This window comes from Anolis carolinensis, chromosome 3 (assembly GCF_035594765.1).
Source record: "Anolis carolinensis isolate JA03-04 chromosome 3, rAnoCar3.1.pri, whole genome shotgun sequence".
NCBI lineage: Eukaryota > Metazoa > Chordata > Lepidosauria > Squamata > Dactyloidae > Anolis > Anolis carolinensis.
The window spans coordinates 184,025,832-184,051,731 of NC_085843.1; the positions used below are offsets into that span (position 1 = coordinate 184,025,832).

At 40.2% G+C, this 25,900-nt stretch overlaps 1 protein-coding gene across 1 annotated transcript; it reads left to right on the top strand.

Moving 5' to 3' along the window:
• Positions 1-1,767: 1,767 nt before the first annotated feature.
• On the top strand, positions 1,768-25,436 carry LOC100565051 (dual specificity protein phosphatase 13B). Its single transcript, XM_003223122.4, has 4 exons — positions 1,768-2,570; positions 11,306-11,505; positions 16,958-17,178; positions 21,002-25,436. The coding sequence occupies exons 2-4, from the start codon at positions 11,345-11,347 to the stop codon at positions 21,190-21,192; spliced, it is 573 nt and encodes a 190-aa protein (XP_003223170.1). The 5' UTR covers positions 1,768-2,570; positions 11,306-11,344; the 3' UTR covers positions 21,193-25,436.
• The last annotated feature ends 464 nt before the right edge of the window (positions 25,437-25,900 follow it).

Here is a 25,900-nt window from a genome sequence, read left to right on the forward strand (position 1 = left end):
CCTTACATTAAAGGAGACTGATACCAGTTTAAAATTACAGTAGAGTCTCATTTATCCAACATTAATGGGCCGGCAGAACGTTGGATGAGCAAATATGTTGGATAATAAGGAGGGATTAAGGAAAAACCTAATATGTTATTAGGTTATGATTTTACAAATTAAGCACCAAAATATCATGTTTAATAACAAATTTGACAGATAAAGTAGTTCAATACGCAGTGATGCTATGTAGTAATTACTGTATTTACTAATTTACCCCCCAAATATCACGATGTATTGAAAACATTGACTACAAAAATGTGTTGGATAATCCAGAACGTTGGATAAGTGAGACTCTACTGTACTTCTTTCCATGGGATCCTATTGTTCTGCACCAAACTCCATTGGATACAAGAAACAGCGGTCCAGGTTAAAACCATGTTTTCCATGAGATCCTATTGTTTTGCATCAAACCCCATAGGATACAAGAGACTACTGACAGCTGGGCAATGAAACAGGATGGAAAACTTTGGTGGTTCCAATCCCACCTGTTTTTTAGTTGTAAACATGGGAGTAAGTGCAATAAGAGATAGGAGTTCTGAACAGTGTTGCTGGTTCGTGTTCAGAGTTCCTTTCTTTCAGGACATTTCTGCCTCTTTTCAGCCCTGGAATATGTGATGTGCTCCATGCCCTTCCATGCTTGAAAAGAGGCTGAAGTGTCCTACCAGGGGGAAATTTCTGAATATGATGATGTTAGGTCGACTGCCGAAGTTCCCGCCTTTCAGGACACCTCTGCCTCTTTTCAAACATGGAGGGATATGCATGAAGGCCAGAAGTAGTTGATGAGCTCAGTGCCTCTCCATGTTTGAAAAGAGGTTGAAATTATTTTATCAGATCTTGATAAAATAATAAAATGGAAAGTAGATAAAGATAAAGGAACCATGGGATACATTTACAAAATAATCACAGGAAAACTATACAATATAAAAAAAATACCTTGACAGAAATCTGGAAGGAGAAAGTAAGTTGTAATGAGAGAGAAATAGATAATTGGATAAATTCAATTAATAAAATAAAACATTTAAAGATAAAGGAAATGCAACGCAAAATCCAGACAAAATGGAATAGAACACCTGTGCAACTAGCCCATATAACCAGAACCTCCCCAAAACAATGTTGGCACAACTGCGGGAAAACCCGAACATACACCCACATGTGGTGGGATTGCGAAAAAATACAAAAGTTCCACAAAATAATTAAGAAAGAAATGGAGGAGCTATTAGGAATAAAAATAAATTGGGACAAGAGACAATTTTTCCTCCAGAAGGAGAAGGGGGGAACTAAAAAATGGGAACGATTAATAAATTATTTGTTAGATGCAATTAAAGCCTCAGTTGCCTTAGGCTGGAAGGACCAAAAGAAATGGGACATTAAAACATGGTATAAATATTTAGCAGACTATCTCCTCCAAGACTACATTAACAAAAGGAAAAGTTACTATAAAAAAGGCCAACTCAGAAGGACATGGGAGGCAAAGTGGAAAGACTTAATTTACAGAATAAAGGGGAAAGACAAATATAAGATTATCCTCATGATCGAACAATGGTAATAAATATAGAACATTTGTAAACTGTTCCTGGGGAGGGGAGGGGAGGGGAGGGAGGGAGAAAAAGGAGGGAAAATGTAAACATGTGTTACCAATAGAAATTGTTCTGAACGTTTGTATAATTTCACATAGCACTATTTACAATAAAAATGTTTTTTTTTTAAAGAAAGAAAAGAGGCTGAAATGTCCTTCGACTGGGAAATTTCTCAATGTGATAAGGTGGCAAGAGGCTAATAGTCAGAATCCTGCTGAATCTGAATGAGACCTTTCCCAGATGTCTTTCCCCAAAGCTTTGAATGGATTTTGTTCATGAAGATTGAGATATTAGTATAATGTGGTATGTATATGCAGGACTGTATTCTAGCTTTCAAGTCTGAACTCACCCATTTCTAGATAGGCTAAAAAAAGTGAAAATCCCAAGACAATGTATCAAAATTTCATATCTCTTGCATAATAGAGCAAAGGACACCATTTAGGAAACAGCCATTCCCTCAAGACACACTGAAATTATTTCAATAAAACAACACGGTAACAGCTAAGACACTTTCCCAAGGCTCCTATTCTATCAACCGGTAGCCTTGGGGAATGCCTTAGTACAAAGCTTCCTCTGGGATACATTTTCATAATCTTTAGTAATCTGTGTAATCTCAGACTGAAGCTCCTGTAGATGTAAATGAGATGTCCTTCTTCCCTTTCACCTCTAATTACGGTCATAGAACAGCCCACACAGCTTGCTTCAAGGCATACAACTACAAGCACTTCAAATAGCAGAGTATATCAGCAACTTAATCCAGAAGATTACAGGGGAGGCACTCTGTTTATCCCAAGCCAACAAGTGGGTTGGACATTGGTAGCTAAGAAAAGAAACCAAGCAAGAAGGACTGGAGTGGCAGGTTGCCTTACCCTTGCAGCCGAAACAAGGAAGGAGTCAGAGGAGACTTCAAGGGCCTTATAGAAGACAGAAAAAAAGATAAAAAGGCACCAGGTAAAACTCCCTCCCCTCCCCTGTGATCACTGTAATCTGGAAAACGAGAAAAGAGGGCTCATCTCTTTAGGAAGCCTCCTATCAACCCTTCTTTCACTAAAGCAGGCAATCACATAATACCAAACTAAATGTAGTCCACTATTGGATAAGCCTGACAAATGCACAATCCCTTTCCTCTCCATTCCTTTGCATGCTAAGGAAGGAAATTCATATACCGTATATACTCGAGTATAAGCCAACCCGAATATAAGCCGAGGCACCTAATTTTACCAGAAAAAACTGGGAAAACTTATTGACTCGAGTATAAGCCGAGGGTGGGAAATGCAGCAGCTACTGGTAAATTTCAAAAATAAAATTAGATACCAATAAAACTACATTAATTGAGGCATCAGTGGGTTAAATGTTTGGAATATTTACTGTATTTTAAAGAAAAACAGTAAACTAACTCTATAAGTGGAAAAGCAACAATAACTTTATAATCATCATCATCATCATCATCATCATCATCATCATCATCATCATCAACAGCTTCATTTGTACGCTGCCCTGTCTATCTCCCCCTGAAGACTCAGGCCAGCTTCTAACATAGTAACAGGCAAACATATAATGCCTACATAAATAATGCAGAGCTAGATATAGATCTATCATTATATATACTAATTTCACATGTGTATTTCCCCCTGAAACCTTTGCAAATCCTCTATGTGCATTTTCCTCTTGCAATATTCCTCTAAAAACAACTTTGTCCTCTTTTCTCCTGCCCTTTCCCACCTCTTTTCTTTTTCCCTTTTTCAAACTCTAAAAGTAGCCAGAAAAGGCTTTTTAAAACTTCTCTCCCCCTCCCAAAAAACCCCACCTCATTTTTGTTGCCTTAGGAATAAAAAGAAATACACGCCTTCTGTTGCTCTCTTTTCCCTCCTTCCCTCCCTTTGGACTCAAATGTTCTTGCAGTAGTAGTAGTAGTAGTAGTAGTAGTAATAGTAATGAATCGTGCACATTTGCAAGAATATCTTTTTTTTTCTTCCGCTTCTACCCATGCAATCTGGCTTGCAAGGGTTTCTCTCACACTCTCCTTTTGCTTTTGAAAACATTGGCTTCTTGTCTCTGTCTCTGTCTCTCAAAAAAATAAGATAACCAGCCTGGGAGGAGAAGCAGAAGAGAGAGGTTTTGGAAAAGAAAACATACTGTGGCCTCCAGGCTCCGCTGCTGGCTTTACCTTGACCCGAATATAAGCCGGGGGAGGCTTTTTCAGCTCATAAATAAGGGCTGAAAAACTCGGCTTATCTTCGAGTATATACGGTATATTCTTAAATGCAACCAAAAGTTGCATTTCTGAGCAGGGCAATTTAGACAGTGGAAGCCATATAGCAACAAAGAAAAACAATTCTTCCCATATCAATGTTGTTGTAGTCAAATCTAGAGCTTTTAAAACATTGTCATATTTGAGGTATCGTTCACACTACTCAGTTGTTTCAGGTCATTTCACTAGAAAATCCACGTTTCGCTTACTTGGAAGGAATGCTCAAATCCACTGTGTATTCTTCCCCATGAAACAACATGTGCCAGTTCAAGGTTAACCTGGGCTCTGAAGTTTCCAGGCCAAAACCTGAAATGTAGGAATGCCTTCTATTAAGAATTATGGACCCCCCCCCCCCCATGGTGCAGTAGATTAAACTCTTGTGCTGGCAGGACTAATAACTTGAAGGTTGGGTTGCCAACATGAAGGTTGCTGGTTCGAATCCAATCTGGGGAGAGCATGAGTGAGCTCCCTCTATCAGCTTCAGCTCCATGCGAGGACATAAGAGAAGCCTCTCACAAGGATGGTAAAAACATCAAAACATCCAGGCGTACCCTGGGCAACATCCTTGCAGTTGGCCAATTCTTTCACACCAGAAGCAACTTGCAGTTTCTCAAGTTGCTCCTGACATGAACAAAAAAAAAAAAAAAGAATTATGCATTTAGTACCAACTGCCCTTGCTCATAGCTTGTTATTGAAATATAAGGTGGGGGGGACAGCAGAGAGAAAGGATGTTTCCCTATTCAGAAATTAAGAGAAGAGTCTTGCCAAATCAAAGTGAAAAGAGGAAATTATTCCTTCCAATGGTATTTGGGAGATGGGGCAAAGAACATTTAATAGAGTCCATTTGTTTCTAGTTAGAAGGAAGTGAGGGGGAGCACTGTCACCACAATGGCAACATGTTACAATTACACAAAAAGTTCCAAGTGGTTTAATGACTTATCAAGTCTTAGTTGATACAAAAAACCTCTGCAAATGGATAATATCTCATTAGGCCTTATGTTACGCACTCACCAACTTGCAGATGACGGAGTCTAGGCGCTGTTTGTGCACTGAGAGAGACATTTAGTGGTAATCATTTGAAACGCTATGACCAACCCTTTCAAAGGGTAAGAGTGGTTTGAGGTTGCAAAGTTATAGTGATTTTGAATTGGGTCCATCTTTTTGAAACATCAGTATTTCCATCCCAATCTTCTTTCCACCCGTATCTTTTTTGGTGGACTTCTTTAAAGCAAAGTTACAGCAAAAAAATCTTTGGTTTTAGTTCCTAAACTGAAATCAGATTTAGGAATCAAAGATACTTTCTGTGGTCTGAATAGGTTGTTCCTCCAAGCCTGGCGGCAAGGAAATCCTATCATGGCTCTTGGTCTTTTAGATTTGTAGTAGAAAATTGGTTTCTAAGGACTATGGAAAAGGAAGGACAATGCCTGGTGAGGTCTGCTAACCGTCAATAATATAATAATAATAATAAAACTTTATTTATACCCCACCACCATCTCCCCAACAGGGACTTGGGGCGGCTTACATGGGGCCATGCCCAGAACAATACAATATAAAGAGCAATGTTCCAGGAAGAGAACAGAACCCAACGGTTGAAGGCAAATGACAGAGGCTTTATTCAATCTGCAGAAGGCCCGGGCTGTGGCGCAAACTGGTGAGCAGCCAGCTGAGACCAATCACTCTGACCAAGAGGTCATGAGTTCGAGGCCAGCTCGGAGCCTGCGTTTGTCTTTGTTCTATGTCAAGGCATTGAATTTTTGCCTTATATGTGTAATGTGATCCGCCCTGAGTCCCCTTCGGGGTGAGAAGGGCGGAATATAAATGCTGCAAATAAATAAATAAATAAGGGATGGAGTGTACCACAACGGATGCCAAAATGTCCCTGGAGAAAACTCCCACTGTGGGTCAGGGTCCATGAGACAAGCGCTGATTCGGACTTGTGCCAATTAAAGAGCCTGGGCTCTATGCAGTCCGGACAGAGTTGGAATCGGGCACCCATTAAACATTTCTGGACCCAACGAGAGAGGTTCTCAGTTGGACCCAGCTCCATGCGATCTGCGCTTGACCCTGGACAGTGCACGATTAAGGAGGCCTGACTCCCTGTGAACATGTGCTGATCCAGATCAGTGAAGATTAAAGAGCTAGGCCAAAAATAGGAAAAAATTGACTTCTAGAAAAGGTGAGCTGCCACTGCTCCATGGGGGAGCATGAGAGACTTCATATAAGAGGAATTTCATTCTAGCTTATTGCCTTGGTAAACTATAAATTCTTTGGGGTGGAGGTGCTGTGTTTGATTGCAACTCTCCTTACACTGTAGAAACTGAGACACAGAGAGAGAAGACAGTACTAACTTGCCAGATGTTAATGGAGGGTTTACAAACCTGAAAAACCTTGTTAAAACAAAAATGTCTACTTCCTCCAGCATCTCAAAAAAACAAAAAAACAAAAAAAAAACAGGGAAAGAGAGTTATATTTCTCCTCCCCCATCAATATTTCTAATGGACTTCTATTTCCATTATAAAAATTAAATGGGGAGATATACCATATATACAGAAAAGGTGGACACTTTCATTGGAAAAAGAGTTCCACATATGTTTTAGAAATAACACTCCACAAGATATATATTCTCATAAAGTCAGCATTATTACTTCAAAAACTAATGTCCTAATTCTACACAGGCCCCATTTCAGGAATGGTGTTTCTAACTTTTATTTCATGTCAAAAGCATTGCATAAATACATATAAAACCGATAAAATAAAGGGAACACTATTTAAAATTGGTGTTTCTAACAAAAACCTCCTAACATCTTTGAAAGGTTTTCTTCCCAGCAGGATTTCCTTAGAAACAACCATCTTGAGATTTTCCCCCAGCATCAGATTGAGATTATTTTCAATTGGCTGAACCAAGCAGTTTGCAAAAACTATCAGTTTCCAGTCATGTCTTTCATTGTCTCCAGAGTAGAGTCCAATGATTAGTATCTAAAGAGAAACAAAATCTCAGCCAAGATACCAATTTATTTTATTGACCTCATTAGGCCAATTACAACCTCTGCGATGCTAAACATCCCCAAGATATATACTGCATCAAAAGGTGAAAATGCAATCATATTCAAAGTTGCTTCACAGAGCCTTCTGGTCATTAAACCCATACACTTTACAATATTAGAGGCAGAAAGCGAAGGAAACAGCATTTAAAGGGGTGTGTGGGTGTAGGGGGAGTATTTGTCTAAGGATTTGGGGTTTCTAAATTTACAGGCCCATGATGCTAAGTTCCTCCCCATTTACACTGATGTAAAGCATTCTTGAATCTAAAATGAAGAACAAACTTCAGCATGGCTTTATCCAAAAGGTTTTGCAAAGTTTCATCACTTATAAAAGGTGTTCAATAAAGCCCCTCAGCAAAGCCTCTTGAGTAAATCTAGCCATTACAGCATAAGGCAACTAATTAAAGGGAGGTTTTACACTGCAGAGAAAGAGTACGAAGGTTGAATGAAAAGTAATGCCTCCACCTTCATAACTTCTCAACAGATGGCAGTACTGGTATGCAGCAGGTACTGGCTTGTTCAGTAGACTCTCCTCTACAGTTCCATTTGGCAGGAAGCCTTAGCATTGAACGGTTGTATTGATAAAGTGCAAAGTATGGAACCCTGTGCACACGGTCAGTCAATGTGACTTAAGCAACATGCAGTCATTGAATTCTTGACAGCAGAAGGTGTCGCCCCAAAGGAGGTTAATCACAGAATGCAAGCTGTTTATGGTAATTGTGTTGATGTGAGTACTGTGCGTCATTGGGCGAGTAAGTTTAAATATGTTGAGGTGGGAACATCTGACTTGCATGACAAACAAAGAGTTTGGAGTCCTGTGATAGCAACCACTGAGTTTCACAAGCAAAACGTTGACAGATTGATTCAGGACGATCGTCGTATCACTCAGAGAGAAATGTCAAGCATAATCGGCATTTCACAAGAACGTGTGGGTCACATTATTGCTTTGCTTGGCTATTGGAAGATTTGTGCACGACGGATACTGTGAGATGCTGGTTGCGGAAACAGAGTGTTGACTTCTTCCGTGATGGCTTCAGAAAACTTGTTCATCGTTGGAAGAATAGGATCCAATTTTCTGGTGATTATGTGGGAAAGTGAATAGTGGTAGTTAAAGAGCACATTCTAAGGATTATTTCGGTGTTTGATTTATTAAATATTCCCATCCAAACCCAAGTAACGAAGGTGGAGGCATTCCTTTTCATTCAACCCTCGTACAATTCCTACAGACTGGCAATTTGGGATGGTTTGTCCTATACCATTTTGTGTTACTCTTGCCACTTCCGTGTCCACACCCATTCTTTATTTCTATTTTTTGCAAGAATCCAAGAGGCAGCAAGCCTAAGACATCAGTTACAATCTGATCTTGGAAATTAAGAAAAATCGGGGAATATCAACGAATACTAAGTGCTTTAAACTATATTTCAGAGGAAGGAGCTAGCAAAAACCATATCTGAGTATTCCTTCTCCCACAGATTCCCATCCTCACTGAATCAGATGATGGGCCTTTGCAAGACTGGGATCCGAGCCCAGTGACCTTGCAGCTGCCTGTGGTTAAACCTTCAGAAAGTCAGTTAATTGGGGAAAATTCCGATGATCACCCAAATTTAGCTGAAGAGGCAACTGGGGAGGATACAATCTTTGACCGCAGGCAATCTATCTTGCAAGAAAGGAGTCAAGGAGAATGTCTAAGGCGAAGTAGAAGATTAGCTCTCAAACTCTGTTGAGTCAACTTTCCCTTGTGAAATGCAAGATGCCTGGATTCTCAAGGTAAACATCCTTGAGAATCCCTTAAAGGGACCTCGCTCCCGCATTTCCTTGCAGAGTCAACTTTGCTTTCCTCTGAAGAGGTGCCCGTATTCCAGTATCCAGCTCCTAGCCTTGTTTCCTGCCTTGTTTCCGTGCTTGGTTTCCAGAACTCCAAGCAGTGTTGCACACCGTGACTCTTGAGTAAACCTTGCTTTGTTTACCTTGCTTTCCTTTTCCTGATTCAAGACTTTCCATACAAGCTGCGCCTTGCCTTGTGACTCTTGAGTATACCTTGCTTTGTTGCTCCAGTTTCTTGTTACTCCGGATGAACGTTTCCCATGTGGATTACAGTTGCTGAAATTGCTACGTCTTGTTTGGATCTCTGCTAACTCAGATTACTTGCTGCCTTTGATTCTTGGTGTAGAACTATCGAGTTCTGTCTGTGGATTATAACTTTCTGAGACTTTGATGAATGATAATTGCACAGTCAAGTGCCATTTATTATAGACTATATATTTCGGAGACTTTTTAATATTTGCTTGCATATACGTTTAATCCTCAATAAACTGCTTTGCTGTTGATACTGGTCTGAGTTTGATTTTCAAAGCGCTCTCGTAAGCCTAGGGTGCAACAGTGGCTCCCTTTAATCAACGCTAGTTAGTAGTCTGGCCGCCAAACGTTGTATCAGTTGAAGTTTCCGAGCCGTCTTCAAGGGCAGCCCCACATAGAGTGCATTGCAGTAATTCAGTCTGGAGGTAATTAAGGCGTGGACTACCATGGCCAAGTCAGGCTTCTTGAGGTATGGTCGCAGATGGCACACAAGTTTTAATTGTGCAAAGGCCCTCACGGCTACCACTGACACCTGAGCTTCAAGTGTCAATGCTGAATCCAAGAGGACCCCCAGACTGTGGACCTGTGTCCTCAGGGGGAGTGAAACCCTGTCAAACACAGGTTGCCACCCAATACCCCGTTCAGATGCATGACTGACCAGGAAGACCTCTGTCTTGTCAGGATTAAGCTTCAGTTTGTTAGCCCTCGGATCCAGGCCATCACAGTGGCCAGGCACTGGTCCAGGACACTGGGGGCTTTCTTGGAATCAGGTGGAAAGTAAGTAAGTAAGTCATCAATAGAATTCCATGGCTGCTGCCTTATTTCAGATCAGATTTGCCATAGCTCAGTATTAAAAGTACATCACAGGCTGCATCTACATTGCCACATAATCCATATTATCAAAGCAGATAATCCACATTATCTGCTTTGAACTGAAATATATGAGTCTACTGTAAAATCCAGTTAAAACAGATAATCAGGATTGTATATGGCAGTGTAGATGGAGCATAGTGTATAGTCATTTGCCTATAGTGGGAAGTAACTGTCACATATACACCCTTGTGTCAAGATCAGTGCCAGGGGTCAGGGTACGTGATGGGTGGGTTTCTTCAAACACCATTGATCAATCATGCTCCGGACCAGCACCCTGATGAATTGGTGAATTTCTGCCCTCACCAATTCCTCCAAAGTCAGACTCAAAGACATCTGCAGTCTGAAGTTCAAACATCCATTTAATATTTACAGAGATATTTACAAAGCAGCAAAGTCCATCGCTCGAAACCGGCATTCTTCGGCTCAGCTCGTCTCTCAATAGAGATAGGAAGGCACATTCCTTAGTCCGAAGGAAGTTCCGACCTCCAATGCCAGAAATCATGTCTCATAGGTCACAGCAGGCTGTCAGTCAAACTGGTCTGCTGTTAACTGTTTCATTGCTGAAACACACACTTGCAAAACAGCAGAAACACTTGATTTACATTTCATATACACACAACCAAAATCCAACACCTTGTTCCAGGTGCTTGTATTTTCATGTTTTTTTTCTTTTTAAAGGACCTGCTGATCCGTCTCATAAAGGGGTGAAACTGGATGTTCAGTGGAATAATGACCATAAGAGTGATACATTTTAATTGTGATGACCCACTACCCCACCTCCCTTTACATGCCTGCTTGATTTATATGCTGGTGGGGAAGAGGCAGAGCCTCTTCTAGGTCAAGTATATAAACCTCGTGGGCTGGAAGAAAAGGGCAGAGATCTTGTTCCTCTCTTCTTGTCAGTTTGCTGAATGTCCATGCCTACTTGGGAGGAAGACGCCTCATGTGATTCACAGCTATCACAGAAATCAAGGAAAGTGTCAACATAATGATAATGTGCTTCTCCTGCTAGCTTGTTCACTCACATACATGGAATTCCTTTTTGCATATGGCATGTAGGAAACTACAGTAGAGTCTCACTTATCCAAGCTAAATGGGCCGGCAGAAGCTTGGATAAGCAAATATCTTGGATAATAAGGAGGGATTAAGGAAAAGCCTATTAAACATCAAATTAGGTTATGATTTTACAAATTAAGCACCAAAACATCATGTTATACAACAAATTTGACAGAAAAAGTAGTTCAATATGCAGCAATGTTATGTTGTAATTACTGTATTTATGAATTTAGCACCAAAATATCACGATATATTGAAAACATTGACTACAAAAATGGCTTGGATAATTCAGAATGTTGGATAAGCGAGGCTTGGATAAGTGAGACTCTACTGTACTTAAATATGAGGCTTTTTAAAAATTAAAAGCTTTTTCTTCCTTTTGCTTCCAGAAAGACCATATGTCGAGTGCATGAAACCAGAAAGCAGGTATGATCCACGCAGAGAATTGTTCCTCCAAGAAGCATGGCTCAGAGAGCAGACACCATTATGAGACACCAGCCCTCTCTGAATTACAAAGACTGGTCTGGAATAGAGGAGGATCCGACAATCATGTAGATCAAGTCTGGCCAAACATCTACCTTGGAGATGCGTAAGGAAATGGAGGAAGTATTTCTTGTTTCTTACCTAAATCAGTGTGTTCTACTGCTTTGAGTGTTGGCCTATGTCCCTGGAGACCATGATTCAAATTTCTGCTTGACCATAGAAACCTACTGGGTGACCTTGGGCAAGTCATAATCTCACAGCCTCAGAGGAAGGCAAGGGCCAACAGCCTCTGAACAAATCTTACCAAGAAAATCTTAAGGTTGCATACATCAGAAAGGACTTGAAGTCACACAATAACAAGGGGGCACTATGAGGACAGAGACTGCAAAAGCAGCCTTGGGGATTGCATGCAGCCTACAACCACAATTTGTTTTCCCATCACTTTAGAAGCAAGACGCAATATATGAAAACTTGATTGTTTTCTCAAAGACTTAGTTATAGGTAACCTGGATCAAAGACCACTTAAGCCACAATTCTGCTAAACAGCTTGTGGACATTGCATATATTCTCTGTAAAATCTTAGAAACATGGTTGAAATTTGGTTGCTGTCGTTTTTTTTAGCTATATGGCCATGTTCCAGAAGCATTCACTCCTGATGTTTCACCCACATCTATGGCAGATGTTGTGATGACTGTTGGAAACTAGGCAAGTGGGGTTTATATACCTGTGGAATGTTCAGGGTGAGAGAAAGAGTTCATGTCTGCCAATTGCAAAGTTGCAATTCTTGTTCTAAAAACAATCTGAGCCAGCTAACACCTCCCAAGGATAATAGGCTATTTAGTGCTAATCAAGGTGGTCAACTACAACATTCACACTTGCCTCAGGCAGACAAGAGTTCTTTCTCCCACCCTTTCTTCCACAGATATATAAACCCCACTTGCCTAGTTTCCAATAGAGCTCACAACCTCTGAGGATGCCTGCCATAGATGTGGGCGAAACGTCAGGAGAGAATGCTTCTGGAACATGGCCATACAGCCTGGAAAACTCACAAGCAACCCAGTGATTCTGGTCATGAAAGCCTTTGATAACACATGGTTGATATTATTTTCACGAAGACAAAAATGACAGCACTCAGCTGCCCAATCATTACCAATATCCAACAAGCACAACTCTCCTGTCCTTGTAACTCTTTTGAGAAGTGGACCCATTCAGGTCTTTATATATCCTCCTTTCTTCTTCCAATGATCTCTATGATTCCTTTCTCTTTTTCAGAATGTGCTTTCAGAAACACACATAAAAGAAGAAATCATTAGACAAAATTGGAAAGAAAAGCACTTCACATTCACAACAAAATCAAAATACCTCAAACACTGCTTGTTATATATAAGACTGCCCTTCTTCCAACTCTGTAATTCTGTGACCAATAGCACTCTGAGAAACACTTATCTTCAAAAGTTGCTCCAGACTGAACTCAGGGCTTATCTCTACTTACTGAGTGGTAGCAATAGCTCCACTTCACCAGTAGCTTTTCCTCCTGTCTCATATGAAGGATTACAGCTGATCTAAACCTGTACCATTAGTTCAGCCAGGCATTAATTTGGTTAGTTGTTCCACTTTTTCTTTGATGTCTGGAAGAGCAACAGTTGCTTCAGCATTATCAATTACTATTTTAAAAAGTGATATAGTTGTTTATATAAAAATCATTTATATAATCAGGCCAAAATAGGTGCTAGACAGATAAGGATAGTCCATTTTACAGGAAAGATGGGGGGCGGGGGGTTGAAAGAGTAAAACTATTTCCCCCTGTTTTCCTGTTATTTCCTCCACCCATGTCACCGTTGTGGAAACAACTATTATTTATGACAAGAGGGAGGAAGAAATAACCAGCAAACACAGAAAAAATTGTTTTCTTCCTTCAACAAACCCCCACTAAATTGCCCCCTTTTAGCCTCCAGCCAGATAGTGGAACAGCAACATATCATCAATTATGGCCCTGGTGGCACAGCAGGTTAAAACGCTGAGCTGCTGAACTTGCTAACTGAAAGGTCGGTGGTTCGAATCCGAGGAGTGGGATGAGCTCCTGCTGTTAACCCCAGCTTCTGCCAACCTAGCAGTTCAAAAACATGCTAATGTGAGTAGATCAATAGGTACTGCTCCGATGGGAAGGTAACAACGCTCCATTCAGTCATGCAGACACACAACCTTGGAGGCGTCTACAATCAACACTGGCTCTTCAACTTAGAAATGTAGATGGGCACCAACCCCTAGAGTCGGACACGATGAGACTTAACATCAGGGGGAAAATTTACATTACTTTAGTAAAGAGTCTCATATCCCTTTTTCTTCACTAAAACTTCTAATATTGAAATTAATACTAAGGCACACTTCCATAGTTGCTTTAATTGATTACCTTTTCATTCCCATCTGAGTAGAGTGGAATTCATATTGTACTCTGCCCCAAAATATATACAACTTAGTTTAATAATAGTCACTGCTTTGTGGAAATTGTTTCAGGCTTATCCGAGCAGCATTTTGTTTCTCCAGAAATAAGTACATTTCTTTGCAAATATCACAACTGTAAAATGTTTTTATATATTATTCCCTATTTCTGAAACTCTCAAATATATTTAACTATATTATACATTACATACAAAATAATCTCTAATTTGAATTTTCACCCCTTTTCTCCCTGGCTGTGCTTTCCCTACAAATAGTAACACAAATTTATACTCTCACTAAGATACTCTTCCCCATCACAGCTTTTGGAGACACAAAAAAGTAAGGCACCACCATGCTGTGGTCAATGTCAAAAGTTACCACAAGGTGGGTGTAGTGAAAATGAGCAGACTATCAGAAGAATAAAACTGATACAACAGTGTTTTCTGATTCTCTATTATGCAGGACAATAAAGGATAGCAATCCCCCCCTCCCCAAAAGAAAAACTGCTGGTGAAGAAACAGTCCTGCACACCATTTTACTCTATCAGAGCTGGATCCAGAAACACTGAGAAGGAACTGAACTTAGTGTGGCAGATTCCTGGAAATCTGTAGCATGGGATGGAGAAAGTAAAGCTCTCCAGATCATAGAATCATAGAATAGTAGAGTTGGAAGAGACCTCATGGGCCATCCAGTCCAACCCCTTGCCAAGAAGCAGGAAATCGCATTCAAAGAACCCCTGACAGATGGCCATCCAGCCTCGGCTTAAAAGCCTCCAAAGAAGGAGCCTCCACCACAGCCCGGGGGAGAGACTTCCACTGTCGAACAGCTCTCACAGTGAGGAAGTTCTTCCTGATGTTCAGGTGGAATCTCCTTTCCTGTAGTTTGAAGCCATTGTTCCGCGTCCTAGTCTCCAGGGCAGAAGAAAACAAGCTTGCTCCCTCCTCCCTATGACTTCCCCTAACATATTTATACATGGCTATCATGTCTCCTCTTAGCCTTCTCTTCTGCAGGCTAAACATGCCCAGCTCTTTAAGCCGCTCATACGGCTTGTTCTCCAGACCCTTAATCATTTTAGTTGCCCTCCTCTGGACACATTCCAGCTTGTCAACATCTCCCTTCAACTGCGGTGCCCAGAATTGGACACAGTATTCCAGGTGTGGTCTGACCAAGGCAGAATAGAGGGGGAGCATGACTTCCCTGGATCTAGATGCTATTCCCCTATTGATGCAGGCCAGAATCCCGTTAGCTTTCTTAGCAGCCGCATCACATTGCTGGCTCATGTTTAACTTGTTGTCCACAAGGACTCCAAGGTCTTTTTCACATGTACTGCTGTCTAGCCAGGTGTCCCCCATTCTGTATCTTTGCATTCCATTTTTTCTGCCGAAGTGAAGTATCTTGCATTTGTCCCTGTTGAACTTCATTTTGTTATTTTCAGCCCATCTCTTTAGTCTGTCAAGATCATTTTGAATTCTGCTCCTGTCTTCTGGAGTGTTGGCTATCCCTCCCAGTTTGGTGTCGTCTGCAAACTTGATGATCATGCCTTCTAACCCTTCGTCTAAGTCTAATAAAGATGTTGAACAAAACCGGGCCCAGGACGGAGCCCTGCGGCACTCCACTTGTGACTTCTTTCCAAGATGAAGAAGACACATTGGTGAGCACCCTTTGGGTTAGTTCGCTTAGCCAATTACAGATCCACCTAATCGTAGTTTTGTCTAGCCCACATTTTGCTAGTTTGTTTGCCAGAAGGTTGTGGGGGACTTTGTCGAAGGCCTTACTGAAATCCAGGTACGCTACATCCACGGAATTCCCTGTATTGACCCAACTTGTAACTCCTTCGAAAAAAGAGATCAGATTAGTCTGGCATGACTTGTTTTTGGTAAATCCGTGTTGACTATTAGCAATGACCGCATTTGTTTCTAAGTGTTCGCAGATCACTTCCTTAATGATCTACATCTACACGCTACATCCACGGCATTCCCTGTATCGACCCAACTTGTAACTCTGTCGAAAAAAGAGATCAGATTAGTCTGGCATGACTTGTTTTTGGTAAATCCGTGTTGACTATTAGCAATGACCGCATTTGTTTCTAGGTGTTCGCAGATCACTTCCTTAATGATCTTTTCCAGAATCTTGCCTGGTATCGACGTGAGGCTGACCGGATGGTAATTGTTTGGGTCATTCTTTTTTCCCTTCTTGAAGATAGGGACCACATTCACCCTCCTCCAATCTTCTGGGACTTCTCCCATTCTCCAAGAACTCTCGAAGATAATTGCCAGTGGTTCTGAAATAATTTCCGCTAGTTCCTTCAATACTCTTGGATGTAGCTGATCTGGCCCTGGGGACTTGAATTCGTTTAGAGTGGCCAGGTGTTCCTGGACAACTTGTTTCCCTATTTGGAGTTGGATTTCCCCCAATCCTTCATCCATTCCATGTTGCTGAGGTTGAAGATGGCTTTCTTTTCGTGAGAAGACCGAGAAGATGCCATTGAACTATCATTTAAAAGCTCGGGCTTTTAAAGTAATTGTCATGTTATGTCATTTTTGTTTAGTGTTGATATGTTTTAAATTACTGTTAAAGTTTGTGTATGTAATGTTTTGCTATGTTGTTGTTCAGGCTTGTCCCTGTGTAAGCCGCCCCGAGTCCCTTCGGGGAGATGGTTGGCGGGATATAAGAATAAAGTTATTATTATTATTATTATTATTATTATTATTATTATTATTATCAGCCCTGGCCAATATCTCCAATAAGCAGGAATAGTAGGAGTTGCAGTCTCAATAGCATCTGCCTGACTGCAGTATTCACACTCTTGCTGTAGTCTAAAAGCAAGGAGAATAGAAACTACAGCTGAATTGCCTTTTGTTCCAACAGTTCAATAAGAGCAGAAAAGAGTTGCTGGTAATCCTTGTTAACATTGTGGCCTGAGATGAAGCAGTTTGCAGAGACATCACACAGTAGATAGGAAGAATCCCTGTGGGTTTCAGGCAGTGCTAGGAATTGGATGGTCAGGGATCAGAGCCATGGGAGCCGATTATTGCTGCCCTCCTGGAGACCCTCCTGAGAGGCCTGTTAAATGAATCCACTTCAGCCATGGAGCCTAAGCAGTCATTATCTTTTGACAGATGGGCAGCTAGGAGTAAAAGAATCCTTCAGAGCCTTGGCGTTACTCACATCCTCAATGCAGCAGACGGGCCGTACAACATCAACACTGGAGCTCGCTATTACAGGGACCTGCCAGTGCAGTACTATGGGGTCCAGGCATTTGATGACACTTCATTTGATATAAGCATCTTCTTCTATGACGCTGCTGATTTCATACACAAGGCCTTAAAGACCGGAGGAGGTAAAAATGGGGATGGGAGCGGAGACATCAACAGGACTGGGAAGCAATATTCAGGGGCCTGCTGCATATCCCCAAAGATGTAGATGCTACTCTGAACAAGCAAAACTATCTTAAGTTCACACTATAATTTTGCAATTGGCATAAAGCAAGACAAATTATTTTGGTCCTCAGGCAGCAGGAAGGACACCTTTGTGTCAGCTCCCTAGTAAAGAGGTACAGGGTTCTAGAACTGGAGAAAGATGCAAGATCATTTTGTTCTGAAGTATAAGTGCTGCAAGGGGGTGATGGAGTAGTAGTGCTATGTATGTGCATGCATGTACATGTCTTCGGGTCGCTTGTCAGCTTCAGATGACTCTATTAATTTCACAAGATATGCTAAGACAAGGAATACCCAAGAGATGATTTTGCCAGTTCCTTGCTTTGCAATATACTCTAAATTACAGGCAGACACTTAGGGCCTCCTGACTGTCCTTTTCTTGGCATGCTGTCCTCTCTGTGGACTTAGAATCATAGAATCATAGAATAGTAGAGTTGGAAGAGACCTCATGGGCCATCCAGTCCAACCCCCTGCCAAGTAGCAGGAAATCGCATTCAAAGCACCCCCGACAGATGGCCATCCAGCCTCTGCTTAAAAGCCTCCAAAGAAAGAGCCTCCACCACAGCCCGGGGGAGAGAGTTCCACTGCCGAACAGCTCTCACAGTCAGGAAGTTCTTCCTAATGTTCAGGTGGAATCTCCTTTCCTGTAGTTTGAAGCCATTGTTCCGCATCCTAGTCTCCAGGACAGCAGAAAACAAGCTTGCTCCCTCCTCCCAATGACTTCCCTTCACATATTTGTACATGGCTATCATGTCTCCTCTCAGCCTTCTCTTCTGCAGGCTAAACATGCCCAGTTCTTTAAGCCGCTCCTCATAGGGCTTGTTTGTTTGCAATGTCAGTTTGCTTGAAGGCAAGCAAACTGACTTTGCAGCTGGACTAGCACCTCTGGTGATGATCCCTATCACACATGTCATACCAGGAGTCAAGTGATGTTGTGGAGAGAATTCCTTTCCCCCCCCCCCTCTCCCCACTGGTATTCCAAAGCATTGTGTTTTTTTATAAAAAAAATATAGTAATACAGTAGTCTCACTTATCCAACATTCGCTTATCCAACATTCTGGATTATCCAACACAGTTGGCCTCCCGGCTAGATCCACATCTGTTTCTCTAGGCAATAAGGACTGGACTTTTTACGCATTTAATTTCTGACAATGTTGTTACTTTAAGTTCATTTTATGCAATTCTATCTTTATTTGTAGTCAATTTGTTAGTAGCCAATGTTTTTGTAGTTAATGTTTTCAATACGAAGATAAAATATTTACATATTTAACAACTGCAGCCAGAATAGTGCTTGCCAGACTATGGAAACAAAAAGTAATACCAAATAAAGAGGATTGGATAAAGAAAATATGGGATATAATGAATATGGACCAATTAACCTTTCTACTATCAAGAACACAGAACAAACCAAAGACGATGACAGACTAGATGCCGGTAAAGGATTGGATGAAGAACGAAAAAATTAAAGTACTGATATAACACCCATTCACAGACTGAGACAAGTCAACTAATGAAGACAAAAGCAGTAAAGATGGAAAACAATAGATGAAAACATCATTTGATAACACACCATTATAGAGAAGAAGGGAAGTTAAGAAAGAAAAGACTCCCCACCCCACCCCACCCCTTATCCCCCCTTTTTTTTCTTTCCCCCCTTTCCCCCTTTTTTTCCTTTTTTTTCTTTTTTCTTTCTCATTTTCTTTTCATTTCCGCTTTGTGCAAATCTTTCCCTCCCCCCCCCTCCACTAAGATGGTTTTTCTTTTTAAGCAATTTTATGTATGTAATATTCAATAAAAATTATTTTAAAGTAAAGTGTTTTCAATACATTGTGATGTTTTGGTGCTAAATTCGTAAATACAGTAATTACTACATAACATTACCATGTATTGAACTGCTTTTTCTGTCGATTTGTTGTAAAACTTGATGTTTTGGTGCTTAATTTGTAAAATCATAACATAATTTGACATTTAATAGGCTTTTATTTAATTCCTCCTTATTATCCAACATTTTTGCTTATCCAACATTCTGCCGGCCTGTTTATGTTGGATAAGTGAGACTCTACTGTATATGATATTTCCCCCCAAAGCTGAAATGTTGAAATTGCCCTGAATTTTTTTTTTTTAAAAAAATGCCCATTACTGATTTGGAGAGATGTCCACAGGGGTGAACTCATTTCCTTCTCCTTCCCATCCTCTTACAACTCTTCCCAAATATGCTACTAGCTTATTGGTAGCATACCAAGTTGTCTGTCAAATTAAGATATTATAATGTATACCGTATATAAGCAGACCCGAATATAAGCTGAGGCACCTAATTTTACCACAAAAAACTGGGAAAACTTATTGACTCGAGTATAAGCCGAGGGTGGAAAATGCAGCAGCTACTGGTAAATTTCAAAAATAAAATTAGATACCAATAAAATTACATTAATTGTGGCATCAGTGGGTTAAATGTTTTGGATATTTACTGTATTTCAAAGAAAAACAGTAAACTAACTCTATAAGTGGGAAAGCAACAATAACTTTATAATAATAATTATCATCATCATCAACAGCTTCATTTGTACCCTGCCCTATCTATCTCCCCCTGGGGACTCAGGCCAGCTTCCAACATAGTAACAGGCAAACATATAATGCCTACATAAACAATGCAGAGCTAGATATAGATCTATCATTATATATACTAATTTCACATGTGTATTTCCCCCTGAAACCTTTGCAAATCCTCTCTATGTGCGTTTTCCTCCTGCAATATTTGCAAGCCCTATTTATCAACGTTTATATCTATCTAGATATCTGTGTGTGTGTGTGCGCACGCATTTTCCCTCTGCACTTGAAAACATGTGAGGGTAAAATTCATATAAAATTCATATATAAAATTAATGTATACATATATGAACAAATATACAGGTACATGGAAATCTCTAGTTATCTATATTTACATAGGATTTGCAAAGACCTATAAACATATGAGGGGAAAATTCCTATATTAATGTATTTGTAGGGGGAACATCTATATAAATATTTAGAAGCTTTGGGGCATGCATTTACCCAAGGAAGAAATGCAAGCAAAGTCCCCCTAAAAACAACTTTGTCCTCTTTTCTCCTGCCCTTTCACACCTCTTTTCTTTCTCCCTTTTTCAAACTCTAAAAGTAGCCTCCCCCTCCCAAAGAAGCCCACCTCATTTTTGTTTCCTTAGGAATATAAAGAAATACACACCTTCTGTTGCTCTCTTTTCCCTACTTCCCTCCCTTTGAACTCAAATGTTCTTGCAATATTAGTAGTAGTAGTAGTAATAATAATAATAATAGTAATAGTAATAGTAATGAATCGTGCACATTTGCAAGAATATCTTTTTTTCTTCCGCTTCTACCCATGCAATCTGGCTTGCAAGGGTTTCTCTCACACTCTCCTTTTGCTTTTGAAAACATTGGTTTCTTGCCTCTGTCTCTCTCTCTCTCAAAAAAAATAAGATAACCAGCCTGGGAGGAGAAGCAGAGGAGGGAAGTTTTGGAAAAGAAAACATACTGTGGCCTCCAGGCTCCGCTGCTGGCTTGACCTTGACCCGAATATAAGCCGGGGGAGGCTTTTTCAGCTCATAAATAAGGGTTGAAAAACTCGGCTTATCTTCTATTATATACGGTAATTGGGTCTTTTGCCAAACTAGAATGTCTAACTGTATACATTCCATGGTGATTCAGGGCTGCTCTCTTCTTTCTTTACAGGCAAGGTGTTTGTCCATTGTGCAATGGGGTTAAGCCGCTCAGCTACCTTAGTGCTGGCTTATTTGATGATCTATGAAAACCTGACCCTAGTGGAGGCTTTGAAAGCAGTGGATTCACACAGAGGCATCTGCCCAAACACAGGGTTCCTCAACCAACTCCGAGCTTTGGACCTCAAATTAAATGAGAAGTGAAATGATTCAGCATTTTGAGACAAAGGTAGCAAACCAAAATTGCAAAGATAGGTAGTGCAGCTATAGTACTTCATTATGAAATCATAATTCAAGCAGCAAAACTGGTCATTTTTCAAACTCTTGACTTCGATGTATACTTTGTTCATTTCATCTAATTCTGGAATGTGGTACACAATAGCTCACAACTAGATTATGCTATTCATCTTCATTTGTGAGGGGCAATACACATCCAGCTCTTTCCAGATGAGCCCTACTTATTGCATCATTGTCGCTATCTTCTTGATTACAAAAGGGAGGAGGGAGAACCATAGAGCAAGAGAGAGAAGGAGAAGAAGATGAAAGAGGGGGAGAAGAATAAATGCAACAGGAAGTGAGTGGGAGGGGAGGTAAGAGAGATCATAAGAACTCATGTACCATGTGGAAAATGGAAATCTATCTGAAAAATTAAGAGTATTATTCCATTCTATCTTTACAACTATCCTATGAAATAACCTGAGATATAGTTGTCAATGTAGAAGCTCCCAATGAGCATAATGGGTTATATTTTGTTATTTATTTATTTATTTATTCATTAATTTATTCAGTTCAATGGTTTTTATCTGATTTTGTAGATTACGGCAAGGTTAAGTCCCTGAAAACAGAAGTAAAGGCAATCCAGGGGTATTTGTTTTATAGAGTTTGCAATAGAGTTGCAAACTGTCATTTGTCCTGAAAATTAGTTAAAAATTTTAAAGTGACTTTTAAAAATATTCACCGAGACACCAAAATAAAAGAACATGAAACATAGGAAACTGAAAGCACATAATTACTTACAATGAGAAAGAATGCTGCATTGAAGTGTTTTGCAAATTAACATATGTCATTTTCCAGGACTTCATCACACACAATTAAATAAGCGTTTCTACACACTTAAGAAACTGCCATCAATGGTGCCCTTTACACGATGCAAACTTTAAATGTGAGGTAGAGGTATTTTGCTGTTTCTAAAGTGTGGGATTTTCCCATGATTCCTAAATTGATTGGCAATCAACTTCATTTTCAGTTCTGTTCAATTGAGACTTGTAAATATGTCCAATTTACCATGTGATGGGAATTATCCCATGCCTGCTTGTAAAGATAATGATGACACAATGGTTATGTGAAATAAATGAACAATGAATTTGTGCAATGACAATTTTGGAATTGCCCTGGACTATAATTTTGGATGACATGATTTAATAATTGATGTAACTGTTTTTATTTGGTTTAATTCTCTATTTTAATGTGTTTTTACCAATTGTATTTATTTATTTACAGCATTTATATTCCGCCCTTCTCACCCCGAAGGGAACTCAGGGCGGATCACATTACACATATAGGCAAACATTCAATGCCTTTTAACACAGAACAAAGACAAACAAACATAGGCTCCGAGCGGCCTCGAACTCATGACCTCCTGGTCAGAGTGATTCATTGCAGTTAATTGCACCTGGCTTGCTCTCCCGCCTGCGCCACAGCCATATGTTTTTATGGCATCGAATTCTTGCCATTATGTGAAGCTGCTCTGAGCCCTCCTAAGGGTTGAGAAGGGCAGGGTACAAACACAGTAAATAAATAAATAATAAAAAATTATTGTGAAGGGAGAAGCCAAGATGGGCAGAATTGATTACTTTCTGCTGACATTACTGTTTTGGGACTGAGGAGATATAGCAAACAAACTCTTGTGCTTCTTCTAGTGCTTCTTCTAGTGTCTCTGTAACCTTAGCAAGCTCCCTCTTTCAGCATTCTCAATTGCCTCTCTGAAACTCCTGCTGTGCTGTCAGGCTTTTGTTTTGCCTATCAAAAGGCTAGCAGAGAGATATATATAAGAGAGCTAAACCTTCATTTCCCCCTTCCCTCCTGTTCTGAATTCTGCAATGTAAAATAACTCCTTGTGAGTTTTTTGGGCTATAAGTTGAACTCCCGACATTAGAGAGAAGCTTAAAAAAAGAAAAAAGACAATGAGGGAGGGACACTGGGGGAAACAAGTCTGTACTGTGTAATGACTAATTGAACAGCTAAATTTTAAAGTGGAGAGAAGGATTAGTGTAATGGAGGTAGAAAAATCTTCCATTTAATTTCCAAACAGGGCTTGGCGAAACTTAAGGGAAAATCAACTCTTTCAATCACTTGATTTAGCCTGTGGAATGAAGTCCCCAGTCTTAGAAGGAGCTATTCAATGCATCTGTATGTGATGACACTCCCCATCACAATAAATATTTTCAGGGGCAAAGCAAAATCATGGCCTGTTAGTGGCCAAGGGCATATGATGATGCCCGGGATGCCCGGGCAGTATCCAGTTGGTAGGAAAGAGGAGATGTCATTTCCCTGGATTTTAGCAATGCACAGGAGACCTAGGAGGACAGCATCTGTTATTTTCCCATGACTAAATAGCAATTGTGAATACATAATGGTTACCTAGATTTACACATCAGCAACTGTCACATATTCACTGCCTAGTCACAATTGTGACCCTGTCGCTATGATCATCATCCACTTACATCTTGCCTTATAGTCATCAGCAACATTCAGAGAAGAAAGTCCGTCCTTCTGGGGCATGAATGGATGATGCATTTGTCAGGTTTGGGGAAGTTGGGCTAGGAGTGATTATTATGTTTAAAAGTTCATTAAAAATACTTGCCATAGTTGTGCCGTCATGCCTGGGGCTATAACTCTTAGCGAAAGAGGCATGGACGTGACATCTTTCCCCAGGGGATTGCTTCTTGCCCTCCTTTAGGGAAACTGGAACTCCCAAGGAACAAAACACTGTAGATAACTCAAAACTGGTTTTATTGTTCACAAAAGGTTATCCCAATAAGCTGGAGGTTTCAAAGGGGTAAAGGAAAATATACATTACAGTCTTTGGTTGTCTTAAGTCCAAGGAGCTCTGCAGCTGAAAAGCTTTTCCAGGTCCCTCTTTCTCAATGGCTGTGAATGCCGGAGCAATCCTCAGCCTCAGTCCAAATGGCTTATGTTTGAAGACACAGTCTTCCTCTGATGTCAAAGAACTGATTTGAAGGTGCTTGAGACTCCTCAACGTCGTCCAGGTTCGCCCTGAACATGAAGCATAAGTCTCAAGTATAAGAACCTCAGAATTGGTGCTGAGAGGTAACTTAATCAAGGGCTTTTAGAGTCAAGTCCCTCTCTCACATCCATCTGATAGAAAACTTGATGGTGGAATGAAAAAGGAAACACTGTCCTACTCCAGGAAGAGGTGGAGTCAAACAATTGAGCTGAGGGAGCAATATAACTGGTGCAAACAACATTGATTGACAACTATAAATAACCAATCAGTCCAACTACATTTACAGGGTAAAAGCAAAATCAGGTATGATACAACAATTCAAATCTTGCAACTTACAGTTTGACATATAGTTCCCAAGTTATGAACAAGAAATGTTCTGTAGGTTTTTTTCTTAAGTTAAATTTGTATTAAGTCAGAACAGGTACAGAAGAGAGAGGGGGGGATGCTTTGGGTAGCATAGGGAAGGGTTAACAGCACTGTGTGTTTGTTTTGCTGTGTGTGCCGCTGTTCAGAATATTTCACCCATTTTCTATCCCTGTGATAACTGGATTTTGAAAAAAATGGCTTGTTGGGGAAACAAGGATTGGTGATAAGGCTTTACTGGAGACACTTTTTCCCCATGATAACTTTTTCAGGAGTGGTAGAAATCTTCTGAGGGGTAGATTTCTTTCACTTCCAATTGTCTCACTCCCGTTCTTAACTGTTAGTCGTTTGTAAGTTGGATGTTTGTAACTCGGGGACTGCTTGTAGTAAATATTACTTCCTGACTTCAAAGTAAGATCATGTGCAATCTGCACAGACTGAGATCTCTGTACACTGAAAGGCTTACATGTGTCTCCCAAGCTGTTTTCTAAATTATCTGCTTCTTGTGCACTAGACAGAAAAGAAAAATAACTCCATGAGCGTGTATAGAGAATTTTCCTTCCTCCCACATGATTCACACTGGATCCACACAGAGGTGCTCTGAAGAAAGAAAGAAGTGTTGACTCAGCTGCATGATGTGTATTTAGTGTAGTCTGTAGCTTATTTAAGAGATACAGAAGCTAAGTGCTTTCTTATCCTAGACTTAATGGTTTGCTAGAGCTCATTAGGTATAGGAAACTTCATTGATTATGCACATGTTGCTTTTCTCTCCCCACCCACCATCTCATTTATGACTATTTTACATTCCTGATATCTTAAATAAACTGGATGGAAAACACCTAGTTTGCCATCGTCGTCGTTAAAAGGGAAATACTCCGAACCTCTGCATTTCTGCTTTTCAATCACCCTTGAACTGTGACATCATCGTGAATACAGGAATAAAATGAAAGTTACTTTACATGCCCTGATGCTGAACATATCTACTTGGGAACAGAAAAGGAATGTGTATATATGTGTGTATGTATGTATATATGGACAGTATGTTGGGTGGTGGGGGAAGAAAGTAAAATAATGTCTTATTTTAAGTAAAATAATAAAATGAGCACTGCCATCTGGAACCATAAATATGCCCAGACAGCTTGGCTATAAAATTTTGTTGTTGTTTTAATAAGGGAGAAAGTATGTTGAGGGCAGTTTCAGCTGTACTTATATATTTATTTGAGAAATACTTACTCTTCAAATGTTTGCCTTTTGATTAATGTGTTGCATTACTCTTCAAATGTTTGCCTTTTGATTAATGTG